General features: G+C 51.8%; 1 protein-coding gene across 1 annotated transcript in view; it reads right to left on the reverse strand.

The window, feature by feature from the left end:
- Positions 1–18703, reverse strand: part of PKN3 (protein kinase N3) — a 335392-nt gene that overhangs the window by 197645 nt on the left and 119044 nt on the right. The window contains exon 7 of the mRNA XM_078646592.1: positions 18177–18365. Coding sequence (XP_078502718.1) covers positions 18177–18365 — 189 coding nt within the window. The remainder of the gene's footprint in view (positions 1–18176; positions 18366–18703) is intronic.

Below are 18703 nucleotides of genomic sequence, written 5' to 3' on the forward strand. Positions count from 1 at the left end.
TACAGGTATCTCGATGAGAGGCAAGCCTACCTCCCTCTCTAGGCTGTTTCATGAATATGACTGGTACTCTGGATACTCAGACTGTGCATACTGGTACATCTGCGATGTGACATGCTGTGTTGCAGCAATAGGCTGCGGTGCTGTAACTGTCTGTTGTGCATTCTGTGGCTGAGGAATCTGTGAAACTTGTTCTTGTCTAGGCGGACGTGGTCTTTCTTTAGTCTTACCGGTAGCTATGTTGTGTTTCAGAACTGCACACTCGTTTATAAAATGACCTGGCTGTTTACAATAATTGCAGTTCCCTTTAACGGGAGCTGCAGGATGACTGGCTTGATTCGGACCCCTCTTCTGACTGTCTTGAGGAACTGTTTGTGCAACTAGCACTTTCATTTTCGTGTCTTTCATACGTTTTCTTTCATGTTCTTGCTCTTCTCTGATTCTATTCTGGTGGTACTGGAGCATCTGGAGCATCTGGGACGGGGTATTCGCTTGCCAGGTGCTTTCGACTTTCAAAACTCGATTTTTAATTTGTGGGCTTGAATTCTCGACTAATTTGGTGACGAAAAGATGAGGGTATGACTCACTACTTGTCTTGAGACCACTATTAATACTGAAACATTTTTCAAATCTAGAATAAAAATCACTAATGTCTTCATCTTGTTTCTGTTTACAGGCTGAGATTGCATCCCAGTCTTCTTTTCTCGTTGTCAATAATCTGGGTAAAACTTGAATCAATAATTCTGGTAATTCTTTACATTTATCTCCAAGACCGGTACCTGGTACTCGTGCCTTGTCTTCAGCTTCTAGAGCTGTCCAATCGATCTTTTTCTCTCCCACCTCCCATTCTTTTTCCTTTAACTTTTCATACACCCCTGCGGGTAACAGGACCTTTAACATTTTAATGATATCTGGGTAAGTGTATTCTCCCATACGGAGCATGTCTTTTAATTCTCTATGGAACCCTGCTGGATCTTTGTCATGACAGGGAATTAATTTCTTCATTTCAAGAAGTTCCATCTTTGAAATCGGAGTGTATACAAACACTCGTTGCATTACGCCACCCGCCCCTTGGACTGGGTGGACCTCTCGTAACGGATTCTGTCTGTCTATGTAGAATGGTTTACTTTCTGGGGGTGAGACATGAACAAAATGCGGGTTCAGAAACGTTCTATATTTGTGGCGCTGTTCTAGAATGACACTAATTAAATTGGTACCTAGACCTCTCCATCTATACTGGAGTAACTCGTTCAGGATATCATGTAACGGACCTGGATCAGAGTGTTGACCCTCATACAGAGTAATGAGGTACTGGATCATATACATACCCACCAGTCGTTGCTCGGCTGGGGGCAGTTTCAGAAACATTTGTGCCACTATTTCGTCTGGAAAAGTGGTAGAATCAGTAATCCATCGGACTGCTGATCGGGCTAGTTCTTGTTCATGCATAGTACTTAATTCACTGTAACCGACTCGTGATTTCAGAATGTGGTCGGTAACTTGAAATACTTGTTCTAGAGAACCTTGTTCTGGTGCTAGATGAAAAATAGACTTGGGTTCTAGACGTAAATGGCGATCTGGAAATCTGGATTTTCCTACATACGCTATTCTGGCGGGATTCCCGTTCTCTTCCTCTTCAGGATCAGAGATACTTTCTTTCTCGCTTACTTGTGCTGCTTTACGCTGGTCGTGTAACCTTATTATTTCTTTACGAATTTTCTTGTACATACTCTCCATGGCACTGACGGTCTTGTGCTTACCCTCGGCTATATTATCACTCCACCTTGTCAGGATTCTCATTTCGGCGGGATCTTTAGACGGGTAATCTTGTTCTCTTATTAGACAATTGATCAGGAACTTTAATATCATAAGCTGAATCTCGGCTTTCCTTTGAGACATAATCTCGCCAATACTTTCTGGATCATCCCCTGTACGGATGAAACGATATATTCTGTCTAGATCTTCTTTCATATTCGGTAAGGTGACTAGATACTCGGTCACTCTCCTTACACGTAAGGAATATAAAACCATAGTATATTCGCCTGGAACTGGATCATAAACACATTCGTTAAGGGCTTGCCTGATTTCTGTAACAGACTTATTACTTTTAGGAGTACGCTGTGATGCTTGAGCATGTAATTCGAGTGCTGATAAACGCTTGTGTGGCGGCGGGGTTTGAGGAGTAGCTCCTCCTGCGGCCCCTAAACTGGAGTCGTCTACTGAGGCTCTACGTCCTGGCAGAGTGGGAAATGGAACTGTAGGCTGGACCGGGGGTACCGTAACAGGTACTCCGGTGTCTGGAGGAGCGGGAAGTGCCTGATTTACAGGGACTAGCGGAGCGCGAACAGGATTTGCATATTCGGGGACTGTGTCGTCCAAATAGGACGAAATAAAAATATCAGCTGCGGTCGGTTTGTGACGTAGCTTGGTCGGAATTAATGGTGGCGGGAAATTACTGGATGCCTCTGGGGTCGCTTTTTGCACACCTTCGGCAAGAAGAGGATACATACCCCTAATAAGGGCATGCCTCTGTCTGTCTGACTGTTCGGCTTTGACTTGTTCACCTATCTCGATTAATTCTCTTTCTTGGGCTCGTTCTTGGGATTCTCTACTTAACTCTGACTTTCTGACTTCCTTTTCTGTTCTTTTATGAGCTTCCTTACGCCATAACTCGATGGCATCTTTCTGTGACTGTCTGGCTTTCTTTTTCCATAATGCTTCTTCTACTCGCATGATACATTCGGCATCCCATGTACCCGATACGGGCCATCTATACTTTTCTTCTAACTGTTTGGTATACTCTACCCATAAATCTAGATACATTATGGCGCTTATGCCATGTTTCTGATACATAAAGTGACCTGGACTGTCCCTAGGCGGGACAGGAACTGCTTCCTCTAACAGACCCTTTCTAGTTTTTAACTGACGTAATCTTGAAAAGAGCGGCATTGTAAACTTGAATCGGAACACAATACAATACACGAAGAACAATAACAATTGGGAAAACAATTCAGGCATACCACGACATTGGAATTACATTAAACAGTATCATAACATAACAGTTCGAACAGAATATTACCTGAAAATACTGAAAATAGAAACAGAACAGATTTTCTCGAGAACGGAACAGACTAGAGTTACTGGATGCACTGCTGTAACAGTACGGAACATACCGGTCCCACAAAGGGACGCATCAAGACCCGTATCCACCTAGGTGAACACTTCGTTTGTGAGTCTGGGCACCACCAACCCACGGACCAGGAGTCAATTTAGATTGGTCCTGTCTAGATACTACCCCAGCAATGGTACTCACCGGGCAGCACGGAACGGAAAGCCTCGGACGGGACTGGACTGCTACGACGACGGACGACGGACTTCGGACTTCAGTTACGGGTGGGCCTCCGGATACCTCGGACCTTGGACTCTCGGCTTGGGCTCTGGTCGGGACTCGCCGCGTTCCTCCACCGTCTCGTTTGGATGCTGGACCGCCTCCTCCGTCTCCTCCGTGGGCCTGAGGGATACTTGGAGCAGAAATATCTGCCAGTGCACGGTATGGTTCCGTCACGACTGCAGAGGGTCAGGGGGTCGGCGTGGCTTCACCGACGCGTGGGGAAAGGGCAAGTCCCTATTCGGGCGCCATTATGTGGTAAATAAATAAATAATACCCTATTTTTGACTAGACTTATAGCATAACAGATAGCTCAATAAATAAGAGTCAAGATTCGAGGTAGTAGGAGTTTCTGCAGGTTTATTACAGCATAAGGACAGGATCAGGACAACCTGCATAGGAACAGAACGACAGGGCCCAGCAGGACAACTGGGGCCCAACAGGGGAAAAGAGGCCCAGCAGCTGCTGGGGCTAGGTCTGGGATGAGCGCGCTAACATTCAATAACAAAACACAGGCATATATACATAGCGCGAACACATAGCATTACATTGCAGTAGGCGTAGCAGTGGGTGGAGCAGAAAGCGTGACGCGTAGCAGTCGCGAAAGATAACAGTAAAAAGAGGTGTAACTGGGAGTATACAGAGACATGTGATGCAAACGTAACAGAATATGTCATGAATGGGCGGAAACATAGGAGGGGGCTACCTAAGGAGCCGGGACCTCTGACCTGATGGTGCGCGAAAACTGGCAATGACGTGTTACTAGGAGAAGCTGGGGGCTATGAACTCTGTGCTAGGAGCAGAGACTAGAGTCTGGAGGGTCGGAGCGACATGTACCTAAACCCTATCTGGTATCTAATGTTTAGGGAACATATTGATATAAACTAGAAGTCATGAGGGGAAAAGCTAACTTGACTCTAAGACTGGATCATGCATTATTCTACATGTAGTGCGTGATGAGGAATACTAAATGACCATTAAATACAGTATTTCTCTAACCTGGAGACGAGAAGGCTAGACAATGACGGAAACTATTGATGCAGTTCAGTAGCTTAGGAATGCAGAAGAGGAGGACTGAACTGATAACTGGAACTATAACATACTCTTGGCAGACTCAGAGGCAGAGCCAAGCTGCACCGGGCACTGCGAGGCAGGAAGTAAGTGAAGGGTCGAGGATACAGGTGGGGGCTGTATCGCTCCTCAGCGAGGCTTTCAGGAGACAGGAGCTGAATCTGATGTCTGGGCCCTTTTGAGGCCTGGAAACGGGGACTTTATAATGGAATAACGTGCACACTGGGAAACGTGGCAACATTACTTTACATAGGCCTGATATTCGTAGTATTCACGAGGACTGGAAACTGACATATCAGAGGTGGACACAACTGTAATTGCGTCATTAACCAGGCATGGGGAATAACATATGCATATTGGTCATGCACACATAACATATGATGGATGAGGCGTAGGGACACAGAACATGGCAAAATTTACTTTTCCACACCCTATAGGGGAGAAGAGGGCACAAGTGTATGGCTACAATTACAGTTAGAATCTGTAATTTTAAATTTTAAACACTCCTCTTGTCCAGCGTCAAGATGCCCTCGGGCGTTCGCACTTTACAGAATATATTAAAAGAGCCATTGTATCTTCAGACATGTCCCAAAGGTTTCCTTGCCCGGCAGTGCCGATCGCTCACTGACCCTGCAGGTGGATGAAGTGTGCACCACAACAGTGCCTGGTTAATGCCAGTGGGAGCCATGGTGTTCACAGGCTTGAGGGTCACAACATTTAATATAGAAACTGCATCGGGTGAGGCTTCCTGGAAGGACCCTGCCCTGCCCACCAGCCTCGTCCCACAACAAGAAGAGAGCGCGGGTCTGTGGACACCACTGGCCGCATCGAAGCCCTGCATCCGCCAGTGTGAATGAAGGAAGGGGCTTGGAACACAGCTTTAATAATACAATAACTGGTAGGATTAGCACATTAGCGGACAGCCCAATGCCACTGGTGGGTGCTCTGATATTGCTGTCCAGGAGATTCTCGTCTATCCGTGTACATGATGCCAAACCTCTTCTCCAAAAGGCACAAGAATGTGCAGGTGAATGCCAGACCATTCAAGAGCCGAGCATTGGAGCCTAGGACTCCGGGGTGGATGGAGGTCACGGTTGAAAGGTCGAGCTTCACTCTGACAAGGGAGCGGAGACTCCATTCAGAAGTCACAGGCTCAACGCAGAAACATCTGAAGAATCAGGGAAATCACAAACATTTGTGGAAAAGATGCAGGAACGTGCCCGACCACAGAAGAACGAAGAGAGCCCACAGAGGGAATGATCCCAGCCACTGAAGAACGAAGAGAGCCCACAGTGGGAATGATCCCAGCCATTGAAGAACGAAGAGAGCCCACAGAGGGAATGATCCCAGCCACTGAAGAACGAAGAGAGCCCACAGAGGGAATGATCCCAGCCACTGAAGAACGAAGAGAGCCCACAGAGGGAATGATCCCAGCCACTGACGAACGAAGGGAGCCCACAGAGGGAATGATCCCAACCACTGAAGAACGAAGAGAGCCCACAGAGGGAATGATCCCAGCCACTGAAGAACGAAGAGAGCCCACAGAGGGAATGATCCCAGCCACTGAAGAACGAAGAGAGCCCACAGAGGGAATGATCCCAGCCACAGAAGAACGAAGAGAGCCCACAGAGGGAATGATCCCAGCCACTGAAGAACGAAGAGAGCCCACAGAAGGAACGATCCCAGCCCCTGAGGAACGAAGAGAGCCCACAGAGGGAATGATCCCAGCCACTGAAGAACGAAGAGAGCCCACAGAGGGAATGATCCCAGCCCCTGAAGAACGAAGAGAGCCCACAGAGGGAATGATTCCAGCCACTGAAGAACGAAGAGAGCCCACAGAGGGAATGATCCCGACCACAGAAGAACGAAGAGAGCCCACAGAGGGAATGATCCCAGCCACTGAAGAACGAAGAGAGCCCACCGAGGGAATGATCCCAGCCACTGAAGAACGAAGAGAGCCCACCGAGGGAATGATCCCAGCCACTGAAGAACGAAGAGAGCCCACAGAGGGAATGATCCCAACCACAGAAGAACGAAGAGAGGGAATGATCCCAGCCACTGAAGAACGAAGAGAGCCCACAGAGGGAATGATCCCAGCCCCTGAAGAACGAAGAGAGCCCACAGAGGGAGCGATCCCAGCCACTGAAGAACGAAGAGAGCCCACAGAGGGAATGATCCCAGCCCCTGAAGAACGAAGAGAGCCCACAGAGGGAATGATCCCAGCCACTGAAGAACGAAGAGAGCCCACAGAGGGAATGATCCCAGCCCCTGAAGAACGAAGAGAGCCCACAGAGGGAATGATCCCAGCCCCTGAAGAACGAAGAGAGCCCACAGAGGGAGCGATCCCAGCCACTGAAGAACGAAGAGAGCCCACAGAGGGAATGATCCCAGCCCCTGAAGAACGAAGAGAGCCCACAGAGGGAATGATCCCAGCCACTGAAGAACGAAGAGAGCCCACAGAGGGAATGATCCCAGCCCCTGAAGAACGAAGAGAGCCCACAGAGGGAATGATCCCAGCCCCTGAAGAACGAAGAGAGCCCACAGAGGGAATGATCCCAGCCACTGAAGAACGAAGAGAGCCCACAGAGGGAATGATCCCAGCCACTGAAGAACGAAGAGAGCCCACAGAGGGAATGATCCCAGCCTCAGAAGAACGAAGAGAGCCCACAGAGGGAGCGATCCCAGCCACTGAAGAACGAAGAGAGCCCACAGAGGGAATGATCCCAGCCACTGAAGAACGAAGAGAGCCCACAGAGGGAATGATCCCAGCCACTGAAGAACGAAGAGAGCCCACAGTGGGAATGATGCCAGCCACTGAAGAACGAAGAGAGCCCACAGAGGGAATGATCCCAACCACAGAAGAACGAAGAGAGGGAATGATCCCAGCCACTGAAGAACGAAGAGAGCCCACAGAGGGAATGATCCCAACCACAGAAGAACGAAGAGAGGGAATGATCCCAGCCACTGAAGAACGAAGAGAGCCCACAGTGGGAATGATCCCAGCCACAGAAGAACGAAGAGAGCCCACAGTGGGAATGATCCCAGCCACTGAAGAATGAAGAGAGCCCACAGAGGGAATGATCCCAGCCACTGAAGAACGAAGAGAGCCCACAGAGGGAATGATCCCAGCCACTGAAGAACGAAGAGAGCCCACAGAGGGAATGATCCCAACCACTGAAGAACGAAGAGAGCCCACAGAGGGAATGATCCCAGCCCCTGAAGAACGAAGAGAGCCCACAGAGGGAATGATCCCAGCCACAGAAGAACGAAGAGAGCCCACAGAGGGAATGATCCCAGCCCCTGAAGAACGAAGAGAGCCCACAGAGGGAATGATCCCAGCCACTGAAGAACGAAGAGAGCCCACAGAGGGAATGATCCCAGCCACTGAAGAACGAAGAGAGCCCACAGTGGGAATGATGCCAGCCACTGAAGAACGAAGAGAGCCCACAGAGGGAATGATCCCAACCACAGAAGAACGAAGAGAGGGAATGATCCCAGCCACTGAAGAACGAAGAGAGCCCACAGAGGGAATGATCCCAACCACAGAAGAACGAACAGAGGGAATGATCCCAGCCACTGAAGAACGAAGAGAGCCCACAGTGGGAATGATCCCAGCCACAGAAGAACGAAGAGAGCCCACAGTGGGAATGATCCCAGCCACTGAAGAATGAAGAGAGCCCACAGAGGGAATGATCCCAGCCACTGAAGAACGAAGAGAGCCCACAGAGGGAATGATCCCAGCCACTGAAGAACGAAGAGAGCCCACAGAGGGAATGATCCCAACCACTGAAGAACGAAGAGAGCCCACAGAGGGAATGATCCCAGCCACAGAAGAACGAAGAGAGCCCACAGAGGGAATGATCCCAGCCTCAGAAGAACGAAGAGAGCCCACAGAGGGAGCGATCCCAGCCACTGAAGAACGAAGAGAGCCCACAGAGGGAATGATCCCAGCCACTGAAGAACGAAGAGAGCCCACAGAGGGAATGATCCCAACCACTGAAGAACGAAGAGAGCCCACAGAGGGAATGATCCCAGCCACAGAAGAACGAAGAGAGCCCACAGAGGGAATGATCCCAACCACAGAAGAACGAACAGAGGGAATGATCCCAGCCACTGAAGAACGAAGAGAGCCCACAGAGGGAATGATCCCAGCCACAGAAGAACGAAGAGAGCCCACAGAGGGAGCGATCCCAGCCACTGAAGAACGAAGAGAGCCCACAGAGGGAATGATCCCAACCACTGAAGAACGAAGAGAGCCCACAGAGGGAATGATCCCAGCCACAGAGGAACGAAGAGAGCCCACAGAGGGAATTATCCCAGCCACAGAAGAACGAAGAGAGCCCACAGAGGGAGCGATCCCAGCCACTGAAGAACGAAGAGAGCCCACAGAGGGAATGATCCCAGCCACTGAAGAACGAAGAGAGCCCACAGAGGGAATGATCCCAACCACTGAAGAACGAAGAGAGCCCACAGAGGGAATGATCCCAGCCACAGAAGAACGAAGAGAGCCCACCGAGGGAATGATCCCAGCCACAGAAAACGAAGAGAGCCCACAGAGGGAATGATCCCAACCACAGAAGAACGAAGAGAGGGAATGATCCCAGCCACTGAAGAACGAAGAGAGCCCACAGAGGGAGCGATCCCAGCCACTGAAGAACGAAGAGAGCCCACAGAGGGAATGATCCCAGCCACTGAAGAACGAAGAGAGCCCACAGAGGGAGCGATCCCAGCCACTGAAGAACGAAGAGAGCCCACAGAGGGAATGATCCCAGCCACTGAAGAACGAAGAGAGCCCACAGAGGGAATGATCCCAGCCACAGAAGAACGAAGAGAGCCCACAGAGGGAATGATCCCAACCACAGAAGAACGAAGAGAGGGAATGATCCCAGCCACTGAAGAACGAAGAGAGCCCACAGAGGGAGCGATCCCAGCCACTGAAGAACAAAGAGAGCCCACAGAGGGAATGATCCCAGCCACAGAGGAACGAAGAGAGCCCACAGAGGGAATGATCCCAACCACAGAAGAACGAAGAGAGCCCACAGAGGGAATGATCCCAGCCACAGAAGAACGAAGAGAGCCCACAGAGGGAATGATCCCAGCCACAGAGGAACGAAGAGAGCCCACAGAGGGAATGATCCCAACCCCTGAAGAACGAAGAGAGCCCACAGAGGGAATGATCCCAGCCACAGAGGAACGAAGAGAGCCCACAGAGGGAATGATCCCAACCACAGAAGAACGAAGAGAGCCCACAGAGGGAATGATCCCAGCCACTGAAGAACGAAGAGAGCCCACAGAGGGAATGATCCCAGCCACTGAAGAACGAAGAGAGCCCACAGAGGGAACGATCCCAACCACAGAAGAACGAAGAGAGCCCACAGAGGGAACGATCCCAGCCACTGAAGAACGAAGAGAGCCCACAGAGGGAATGATCCCAACCACAGAAGAACGAAGAGAGCCCACAGAGGGAATGATCCCAACCACAGAAGAACGAAGAGAGCCCACAGAAGGAACGATCCCAGCCCCTGAGGAACGAAGAGAGCCCACAGAGGGAACGATCCCAGCCACTGAAGAAGGAAGAGAGCCCACAGAGGGAATGATCCCAGCCCCTGAAGAACGAAGAGAGCCCACAGAGGGAATGATCCCAACCACAGAAGAACGAAGAGAGCCCACAGAGGGAACGATCCCAGCCCCTGAAGAACGAAGAGAGCCCACAGAGGGAATGATCCGAGCCCCTGAAGAATGAAGAGAGCCCACAGAGGGAATGATCCCAGCCACTGAAGAACGAAGAGAGCCCACAGAGGGAATGATCCCAGCCACTGAAGAACGAAGAGAGCCCACAGAGGGAATGATCCCAGCCACTGAAGAACGAAGAGAGCCCACAGAGGGAATGATCCCAGCCACTGAAGAACGAAGAGAGCCCACAGAGGGAATGATCCCAGCCACTGAAGAACGAAGAGAGCCCACAGAGGGAATGATCCCAGCCACTGAAGAACTAAGAGAGCCCACAGAGGGAATGATCCCAGCCACAGAGGAACGAAGAGAGCCCACAGAGGGAACGATCCCAGCCACAGAAGAACGACGAGAGCCCACAGAGGGAATGATCCGAGCCCCTGAAGAACGAAGAGAGCCCACAGAGGGAATGATCCCAGCCACTGAAGAACGAAGAGAGCCCACAGAGGGAATGATCCCAGCCCCTGAGGAACGAAGAGAGCCCACAGAGGGAATGATCCCAGCCACAGAAGAACGAAGAGAGCCCACAGAGGGAATGATCCCAGCCACTGAAGAACGAAGAGAGCCCACAGAGGGAATGATCCCAGCCACTGAAGAACGAAGAGAGCCCACAGAGGGAATGATCCCAGCCCCTGAAGAACGAAGAGAGCCCACAGAGGGAATGATCCCAACCACAGAAGAACGAAGAGAGCCCACAGAGGGAATGATCCCAGCCCCTGAAGAACGAAGAGAGCCCACAGAGGGAATGATCCCAGCCCCTGAAGAACGAAGAGAGCCCACAGAGGGAATGATTCCAGCCACTGAAGAACGAAGAGAGCCCACAGAGGGAATGATCCCAGCCACAGAAGAACGAAGAGAGCCCACAGAGGGAATGATCCCAGCCACTGAAGAACGAAGAGAGCCCACAGAGGGAATGATCCCAGCCCCTGAGGAACGAAGAGAGCCCACAGAGGGAATGATCCCAGCCCCTGAGGAACGAAGAGAGCCCACAGAGGGAATGATCCCAGCCACAGAAGAATGAAGAGAGCCCACAGAGGGAATGATCCCAGCCACTGAAGAACGAAGAGAGCCCACAGAGGGAATGATCCCAGCCACACAAGAACGAAGAGAGTCCACAGAGGGAATGATCCCAGCCACTGACGAACGAAGGGAGCCCACAGAGGGAATGATCCCAGCCACTGAAGAACGAAGAGAGCCCACAGAGGGAATGATCCCAACCACAGAAGAACGAAGAGAGCACACAGAGGGAATGATCCCAACCACAGAAGAACGAAGAGAGCCCACAGAGGGAATGATCCCAGCCCCTGAGGAACGAAGAGAGCCCACAGAGGGAATGATCCCAGGCCCCTGAGGAACGAAGAGAGCCCACAGAGGGAATGATCCCAGCCACAGAGGAACGAAGAGAGCCCACAGAGGGAATGATCCCAGCCCCTGAAGAACGAAGAGAGCCCACAGAGGGAATGATCCCAGCCACTGAAGAACGAAGAGAGCCCACAGAGGGAATGATCCCAGCCACAGAGGAACGAAGAGAGCCCACAGAGGGAATGATCCCAACCACAGAAGAACGAAGAGAGCCCACAGAGGGAATGATCCCAGCCACTGAAGAACGAAGAGAGCCCACAGAGGGAATGATCCCAGCCACAGAAGAACGAAGAGAGCCCACAGAGGGAATGATCCCAGCCACTGAAGAACGAAGAGAGCCCACAGAGGGAATGATCCCAGCCCCTGAGGAACGAAGAGAGCCCACAGAGGGAATGATCCCAGCCCCTGAGGAACGAAGAGAGCCCACAGAGGGAATGATCCCAGCCACAGAAGAATGAAGAGAGCCCACAGAGGGAATGATCCCAGCCACTGAAGAACGAAGAGAGCCCACAGAGGGAATGATCCCAGCCACAGAAGAACGAAGAGAGTCCACAGAGGGAATGATCCCAGCCACTGACGAACGAAGGGAGCCCACAGAGGGAATGATCCCAGCCACTGAAGAATGAAGAGAGCCCACAGAGGGAATGATCCCAACCACAGAAGAACGAAGAGAGCCCACAGAGGGAATGATCCCAACCACAGAAGAACGAAGAGAGCCCACAGAGGGAATGATCCCAGCCCCTGAGGAACGAAGAGAGCCCACAGAGGGAATGATCCCAGCCCCTGAGGAACGAAGAGAGCCCACAGAGGGAATGATCCCAGCCACAGAGGAACGAAGAGAGCCCACAGAGGGAATGAACTGCTTCTGGGCACACCCTTGCAGATCAAGAAGGCCCCACAGAAGGAAGGAAACTGCTCAATGTTCAATGCTCAATGTGGGGTTGTCCTGCTCCTTCCAGGTCAGGACAACCCCAAAGAAGGAAAGACCCCGCCCATTAAGGGATGCATCTGTTGAACATGCTTGCAGGACAGGAGAACACAGAAATAAATACCCTACCCATGGAAAGTTGTATCTGTGTGTTAGAAATGGGATTTCCGGTTGGCTGAGGCTTGCGCCAAAGCCAGGCAGAAACCACCACTGTAGTCAGGGCAAGGGAGTAACACGCCAAAGATAACCCCTGCTCACCCTCTAGGCAACATGGCGCAAGCACTAAGGCTTATCCCGGAGGCTATGTAAGTTAAGTGTTTGCGCACGCACCCAGCAACAACTCCCAAGGCCCACCACAAAGGAAACTCCACACAAGGTTATGTATAAAAATAGCCTTTGTATTATACCAAACACATTAGATAAAAACACACACTTTACAATGTGCCAACAGGCACGGGCAGAATTTACAGGGGATATGTACAGGACAGGGCCACCTGGGCCACTGTCAAGAATATGCACTTGTAGATTTTAGAATACTTGTTAGAAATAGCACTTTGTAGAACATAGAATAATAATCACTGTAGTACAATATAGAAAATAGAGCACACAACCAGTAATCACTGGTAAGAGGTAAGTAACCACCTACGCAACCCTAACCACCTTAGGAAAATATTACGCAGGGAACCAGGACCTCACTAGCAACACCTGTACTAGGAGGAACAACCACCTAAGCATCACAATACATTTAGGGGTTTAGGCATAAAAACATTACACATAATGCATCACAACCCATTCAGAGGTGTAGGGAAAAACACATGATGCATAAACATACATTCAGAGGTGCAGCAAAGAACAATTGCGCAGAAATCACCTAGGCCACAACCTGTGACTGTCCCCAGGCCAACTGGCCTCTCTGGGGCTGAAACGCCCTGTGTCCCAATGTCAGGGGGCCTAAACGGAGCAGCTGCCCACTAAGTGCTGGGCAGCTGTAGCAGGGGCTCACAATAAAACCACTGGGCCCACGAACAACGTGGGAGCCTTGCAGGCTCTAGCAACCAAAACACTTGTGGCCCCATGGCCCTCGTGGGCTCAAGAACCAATGCGGGCCAAGGTGGGAGCGGCCCACTGCCTTCCGGGGCCGCTCTACCACTAAGGTAAAAATGCCCCCTTGGAGCCTCTCAGGGCTCGTACTCCCGATATGCTGCCAAGAGCCTCTCGGGCTCTAACTAGACAAAATGCCGCCTTGATGGGGGGGGAGGGAGCGGGGGGGGTGGGGGGGGGAGTCCCTCTCAGGGGACTTGAAAGCAAAGATATGCCCCCGGAGCCTCTCAGGGCTCTCAACAGATGTTGGGCCTTCGTTGGAGTCCCACTCGGGGGACTCGAAATATGACAATGCCATTGAGCCTCTCCTTCACTTAAAACAAATAGGTCCCACACGTTGGAGGGGAGGGGCGGGCACCGGCAATGTGCCCCGACGCCCTCCTCTTCGGGAATGGACCCCCGGCCCCACCTACCGGCTGCTCTGGGACGACGTCTGGTCTCGGCGGCGGCTGCAGGCGGGAGAGCTCCTCCGGGCAGACTCGCTGATGACGCGGGTGGGGCTCCTCCTCTCCGGGGCCTCGCGGTCGGCCGCACCTCTGCTGGTGCACTCCGGGGCTCTCCCTTTCGATGCAGGAGCGCGGGGTGGGCTCCCGTCTGCTTCCTGTTGTCCCGCCCCCGGCCTGCCTGACTTCCGGTTCGAGCTGGGCGGCGGCGGGGAATTCTCGGCCACAATAAGACCACGGGGTGGGCTCCCGTGTAGTTAAGCCCAACAAATAAACCACAACTAAGGATCAGGGGGCATTAAGCGGCAGGAAAAGCGGGGTGGGCACCCGCGCCGCAAATTACCTCCCATAAGGGGGATTCCCACGCCGGGGAATCCCTCCAGGCAGGCAGCTGAGGGCTATCGGGAACGCAGCAGCGCTGGTCCCCTTAGGCTGCCCACAGAGCGCTCTCAAGCGCTACAAAGATCAAGGACCCAGGGCAAAGTGCTCCCAAGCGCTAGGGTGCCCCAATGGGTAGAGACAAGTCCTTCAGTAGGTCGGGGGGGCCAAGGCTGGGCCCAGGATCCTCCTAGGCAGGGAGGCAATCCCCCAGTGGCGGTCCTCCTGGCGCCCAGCAGCAGCAGCCCCCCCTAAAGAAAGGATTCAAGAAGAGAACCTTTTGCAAGGGGACACAGCCCCTTTTTATACCGTAAATCTCTTCGTCTGTGTGCAGGGTGGGGGAAAAACCAGTCGCAGGTGGTTTTGGAGCACTGATGTGCTCAGCCACCCTTCCTATTCACTAGTCAGGCTAGGGTCATCAGTCGCACCACAGGGGGCGGAGCCAGCATTGTGTGGGGAAAGCCCAGCCCTATTCAGGTCCCAGGTGCACCCCTCCCTCACATCTGCATGCTAATCTCAACACTCACCACCGGGGCAGACCCATTCTGACTCCTGGAGCCAGGCTCACCACCCAGCTCCAGCCAATCACACGCCAGACACAAATTACACAAACATGCCCACTTCTAGAAGTGGCACTCCCACACTAGACACAATCACGCCGCACACATCATCGCGCAACATTCAATCACACGAGTCCGCACATACCAAACTCGCACCTGCACTCCCCACGCATCAGGAACTACCAGGGACACATACATTCCCCATGCATTCCTATGGGAGGGCAGGCCAACCTCACCACACGCACGCACTTTACCCTGGGACACAGTGGTAAAGTGCGCAGAAACCAAAAATCACTATAACCAGATCACAATCAAAAAGCAAAAAGTTCAGAGGTGAACCTGCCAGAAGGGCCAAGTCCAACACCGTGGAACACACTTGCAGGAGAGAACAACCCCAGAAAAAGAAAGACCCCGCCCATGAAGAGATGTGCCAGTGGCGTCCTTCCAGGAAAAGACAACTCGAGAGAAGTAAAGACCCTTCCCATAAAGAGCTGCATCTATGGAACATGCTTGCAGGACGGGAGAACACAGAGAGAAAGATCCTGCCCATGAAGATTTATATCAGTAGCACTTCCTTCGAGGACAAAACAACCCAAGAGAATGAAACACCCCGCCCATGAAGAGATTTATCAGTGGCACATCCTTTCAGGACAGCACAACCCCACAGAAAGAAAGACCCTGCCCTTGAAGAGTGTTATATGTGGCACTTCCTTTCAGGACAGGACAACGCCAGAGAAGAAAACTCCCCACCCATGGAGAGTTCTATCAGTGGCTCTTCTTTCGAGGACAGGACAACCACATCAGCATGGACAACACCTGGTGGCCCAGCGCCCTCGGAAGACCACCCACCCCCTCAGGCCATGCCAAAAACCTCAGCAGCATCATACACAACTCATCACTCACCATGAACCGACAGGTCAATGCCGTCACCTCCAGCTGCTTCAATAGCCTCCACATCCTTCAAAAGACCTTCAAATGGATCCCCCGGAGTCAAGGAAGACAGTCACCCACGCACTCATCATCAGCAAACTGGACTACGAAAACGCTCTCGACGCTGCCATCAACAAGTCCCTTCTCCGCAAATTCCAGACAATACAGAGCACCGCGGCAAGACATGTCCTCAGCATCCCCCGGCACGCACACATCAGCCAACAACTGCGGAGACTCCACTGGCTCCTCGTGGAGAAGATAGTCACCTTCAAAATCCTCACTCTTGCCTACATATGCATTCACAACGGACCCAAATACCTCAACAACAGAATAAACTTCCATGCACCCAAAAGAAACCTCCGACCTGCCAACCTCGCACTAGCAGAAGTCCCGAACATCCACAGAGCCAGAGCAGGTGGAAGATCGTTCACGCACATTGCAGCCGAGACCTGGAACGAGCTACCGGCAGACATCAGACACGCCCCGTCCCTGAACACCTTCAGGAAGACTCTCAAGAGCTGGCTCTTCACCTGAACGGACCTGCGTACCCCCCTCCCACCCTCAGCGCGGTTGAGTGAAGCCCCAAAGGAGGATTGATCCCTGCCACAGCAGAGCTTCATCTGTGACACATCCACGCTACTTCAAGAGCTGCTTAAAACTGGTTTCTCAATGAAGACCTGGAAATGGTAAACTGAATCGACTGCCCCAGTCCAGGACTGGTCTAATCTTGCCCATTAAGTGTGTCTCCGGGAAGCACGGTCCCTTTTCCAGAGCTTAGCATACAATGAAAGTGAGAATGCCCTCATATGCCATGTTGCGCCCACTAGTCCGTGCCTTTCCTCTCTGGAGGGAGAATCTGTGCCAGGGCAGGGAACTCACCTTTCGTTCAATGACTTTTGATGCAAAGAAACGTGGCATCTCCTCAAAACGCAAACACGATTTCAAGATTTCAAGAATGCATCATCAAAGCGGCAACATTCATGTCATTGTTTTAAGTGACACAAACATGCTCCCTTGCAGCCTCTCTGGACGGGCCACGTGCATGCTAAATTAAGGCGTTGGTGGATATACTTGGTGTCGTTAGCCTACTGGGTCTCCCAGGAACAGTGAAAAAGTTGTTGGTGGGAAGAGGGCCTCGTAGAGCAGGATGACCACCGGGCAGTGGCCACAGATGGCCCAGCTTCAAAGAACCTGCTGCCTCACTGAAAAAAATGTCGAACACATCTCAACAGAACCACTCTATTGTGTAGCTAGATAGGCTGGCATATCCTCCAGAGGGGGAATACCTGTTGCAGAACCAGGTTTTCTAGGTGGAGTAGCTCATTATGCTGGGTACACCCTAGAGGTGCCCAGAGCTCCTCACAGGGTGAGAAGACTTGAGCCATCTTGGATTCAGGCAGAGAAGGGCACCATGGGATTGTTTTGGGGCCAAACCCCTGAGAAGTGATGTGAAGTGGGGAGCATTGCCCGTGCCATAGCCCAGGTTCACGCATTCCTTCCCTCAAGCCCTAGGCTGATCCTGTCTCGATCGTGAGGAGGTAAAGAAAAAGAAGGCTTCCTTCTCCTTTGAGTCAGATGTGAATTTAGAAACAGACAGAGACAACTGGCTTACAATGGCTGATACAGGGCAAAGGGAAGAGGAGAAAGAAGCGCAGGAGGGCGTGGAGGAAAGGAGAGACAGTTCACTTATTTGGAGCTACCACCATCCCTATACAGTTGCCTACAAATGTTCGGCTGCGTACATGCCATAATTCACAACCGTCGAGTACCCTAGCGCTTTTAGATGCAACTCCCACAAGGAGGATAACGAAAGAGGGTCCAGGCCATCATGACACAGATTTCTGATTTTTGGCAGAGACCGCTGGCAGGCAGCCTGTTCAAAGTGCTTAAAACACCCTACATCTTCCCACCATTAATGAGCGGTCACCAGCCCTCACATCTCACGGCCTGCTCATGGGGACAGTCACCACCCGTTTTAAAATCAATGCTGCTTGGGGTGGACATTGTCAAGCTAGGGAGCAACACAAAAATCACCATGTACGAAAAGATGCGCAGTCTGTTAGAAGGGCGAAATTAGGAGCAAGAAAGCACATGGGTACTGCACCAAGAACAACCCTATAGGAGATATTACCTTTTTAAGCGGCCATGCGTCTCAAACCCGAAATTTCAGCTGGGAGAGTGAGCGGATGGAACCTTAGCGTCAGGTCCAGTGAGAACACCACTGGAAAAGGTGGTCTATGGCCAGATGCACTTTGCAGAGACCACCTGAAGTTTGGAATGTAACTTACTGCACAGCTCGTCTGGCTTCACAGATCGCCCGGAAGTATTCGGGGAATGAAGGCTCAACACCGCCCGAGCCTTGATCGAAGGTCTCGAGTCCATTGGGGTGCCGGTGGAAGCGAAGCAGGTCGCCCGCGAGCGGCCCGGGACGGTCTCCAGGAGGTCCTGGCAGCCCAGGACTCTCACAATGAAGGTGCCTACAACATTGGAAGGAAGCAGAGACAGAATGAGTCATCGTGGGTGTAGGAGGTTAAAGTCATGCATGCAACATCGAACATTCACTACCACATGTATGCTGATGACGCGCAACTGCACTTGAAGATCTCCTCTCCGCAGGACATTAAAACCCTAAATGAGGCTCTCTTACAAACTCAACAATGGCTAGCCCAGAACCATGTGTTGTTAAATACTCTCAAAACAGAATTCCTTTTGATTGCCCCCTGCAACCACTCTGCACCTACCCTGGACTGGCATAAACAACTCACTGCTCTTAACTGCACCCCTCATGTTGTGGACTCTGCTAAACCGCTAGGTA

The sequence above is a fragment of the Lissotriton helveticus genome, chromosome 5_2, assembly GCF_964261635.1.
Source record: "Lissotriton helveticus chromosome 5_2, aLisHel1.1, whole genome shotgun sequence".
Taxonomy (NCBI): domain Eukaryota; kingdom Metazoa; phylum Chordata; class Amphibia; order Caudata; family Salamandridae; genus Lissotriton; species Lissotriton helveticus.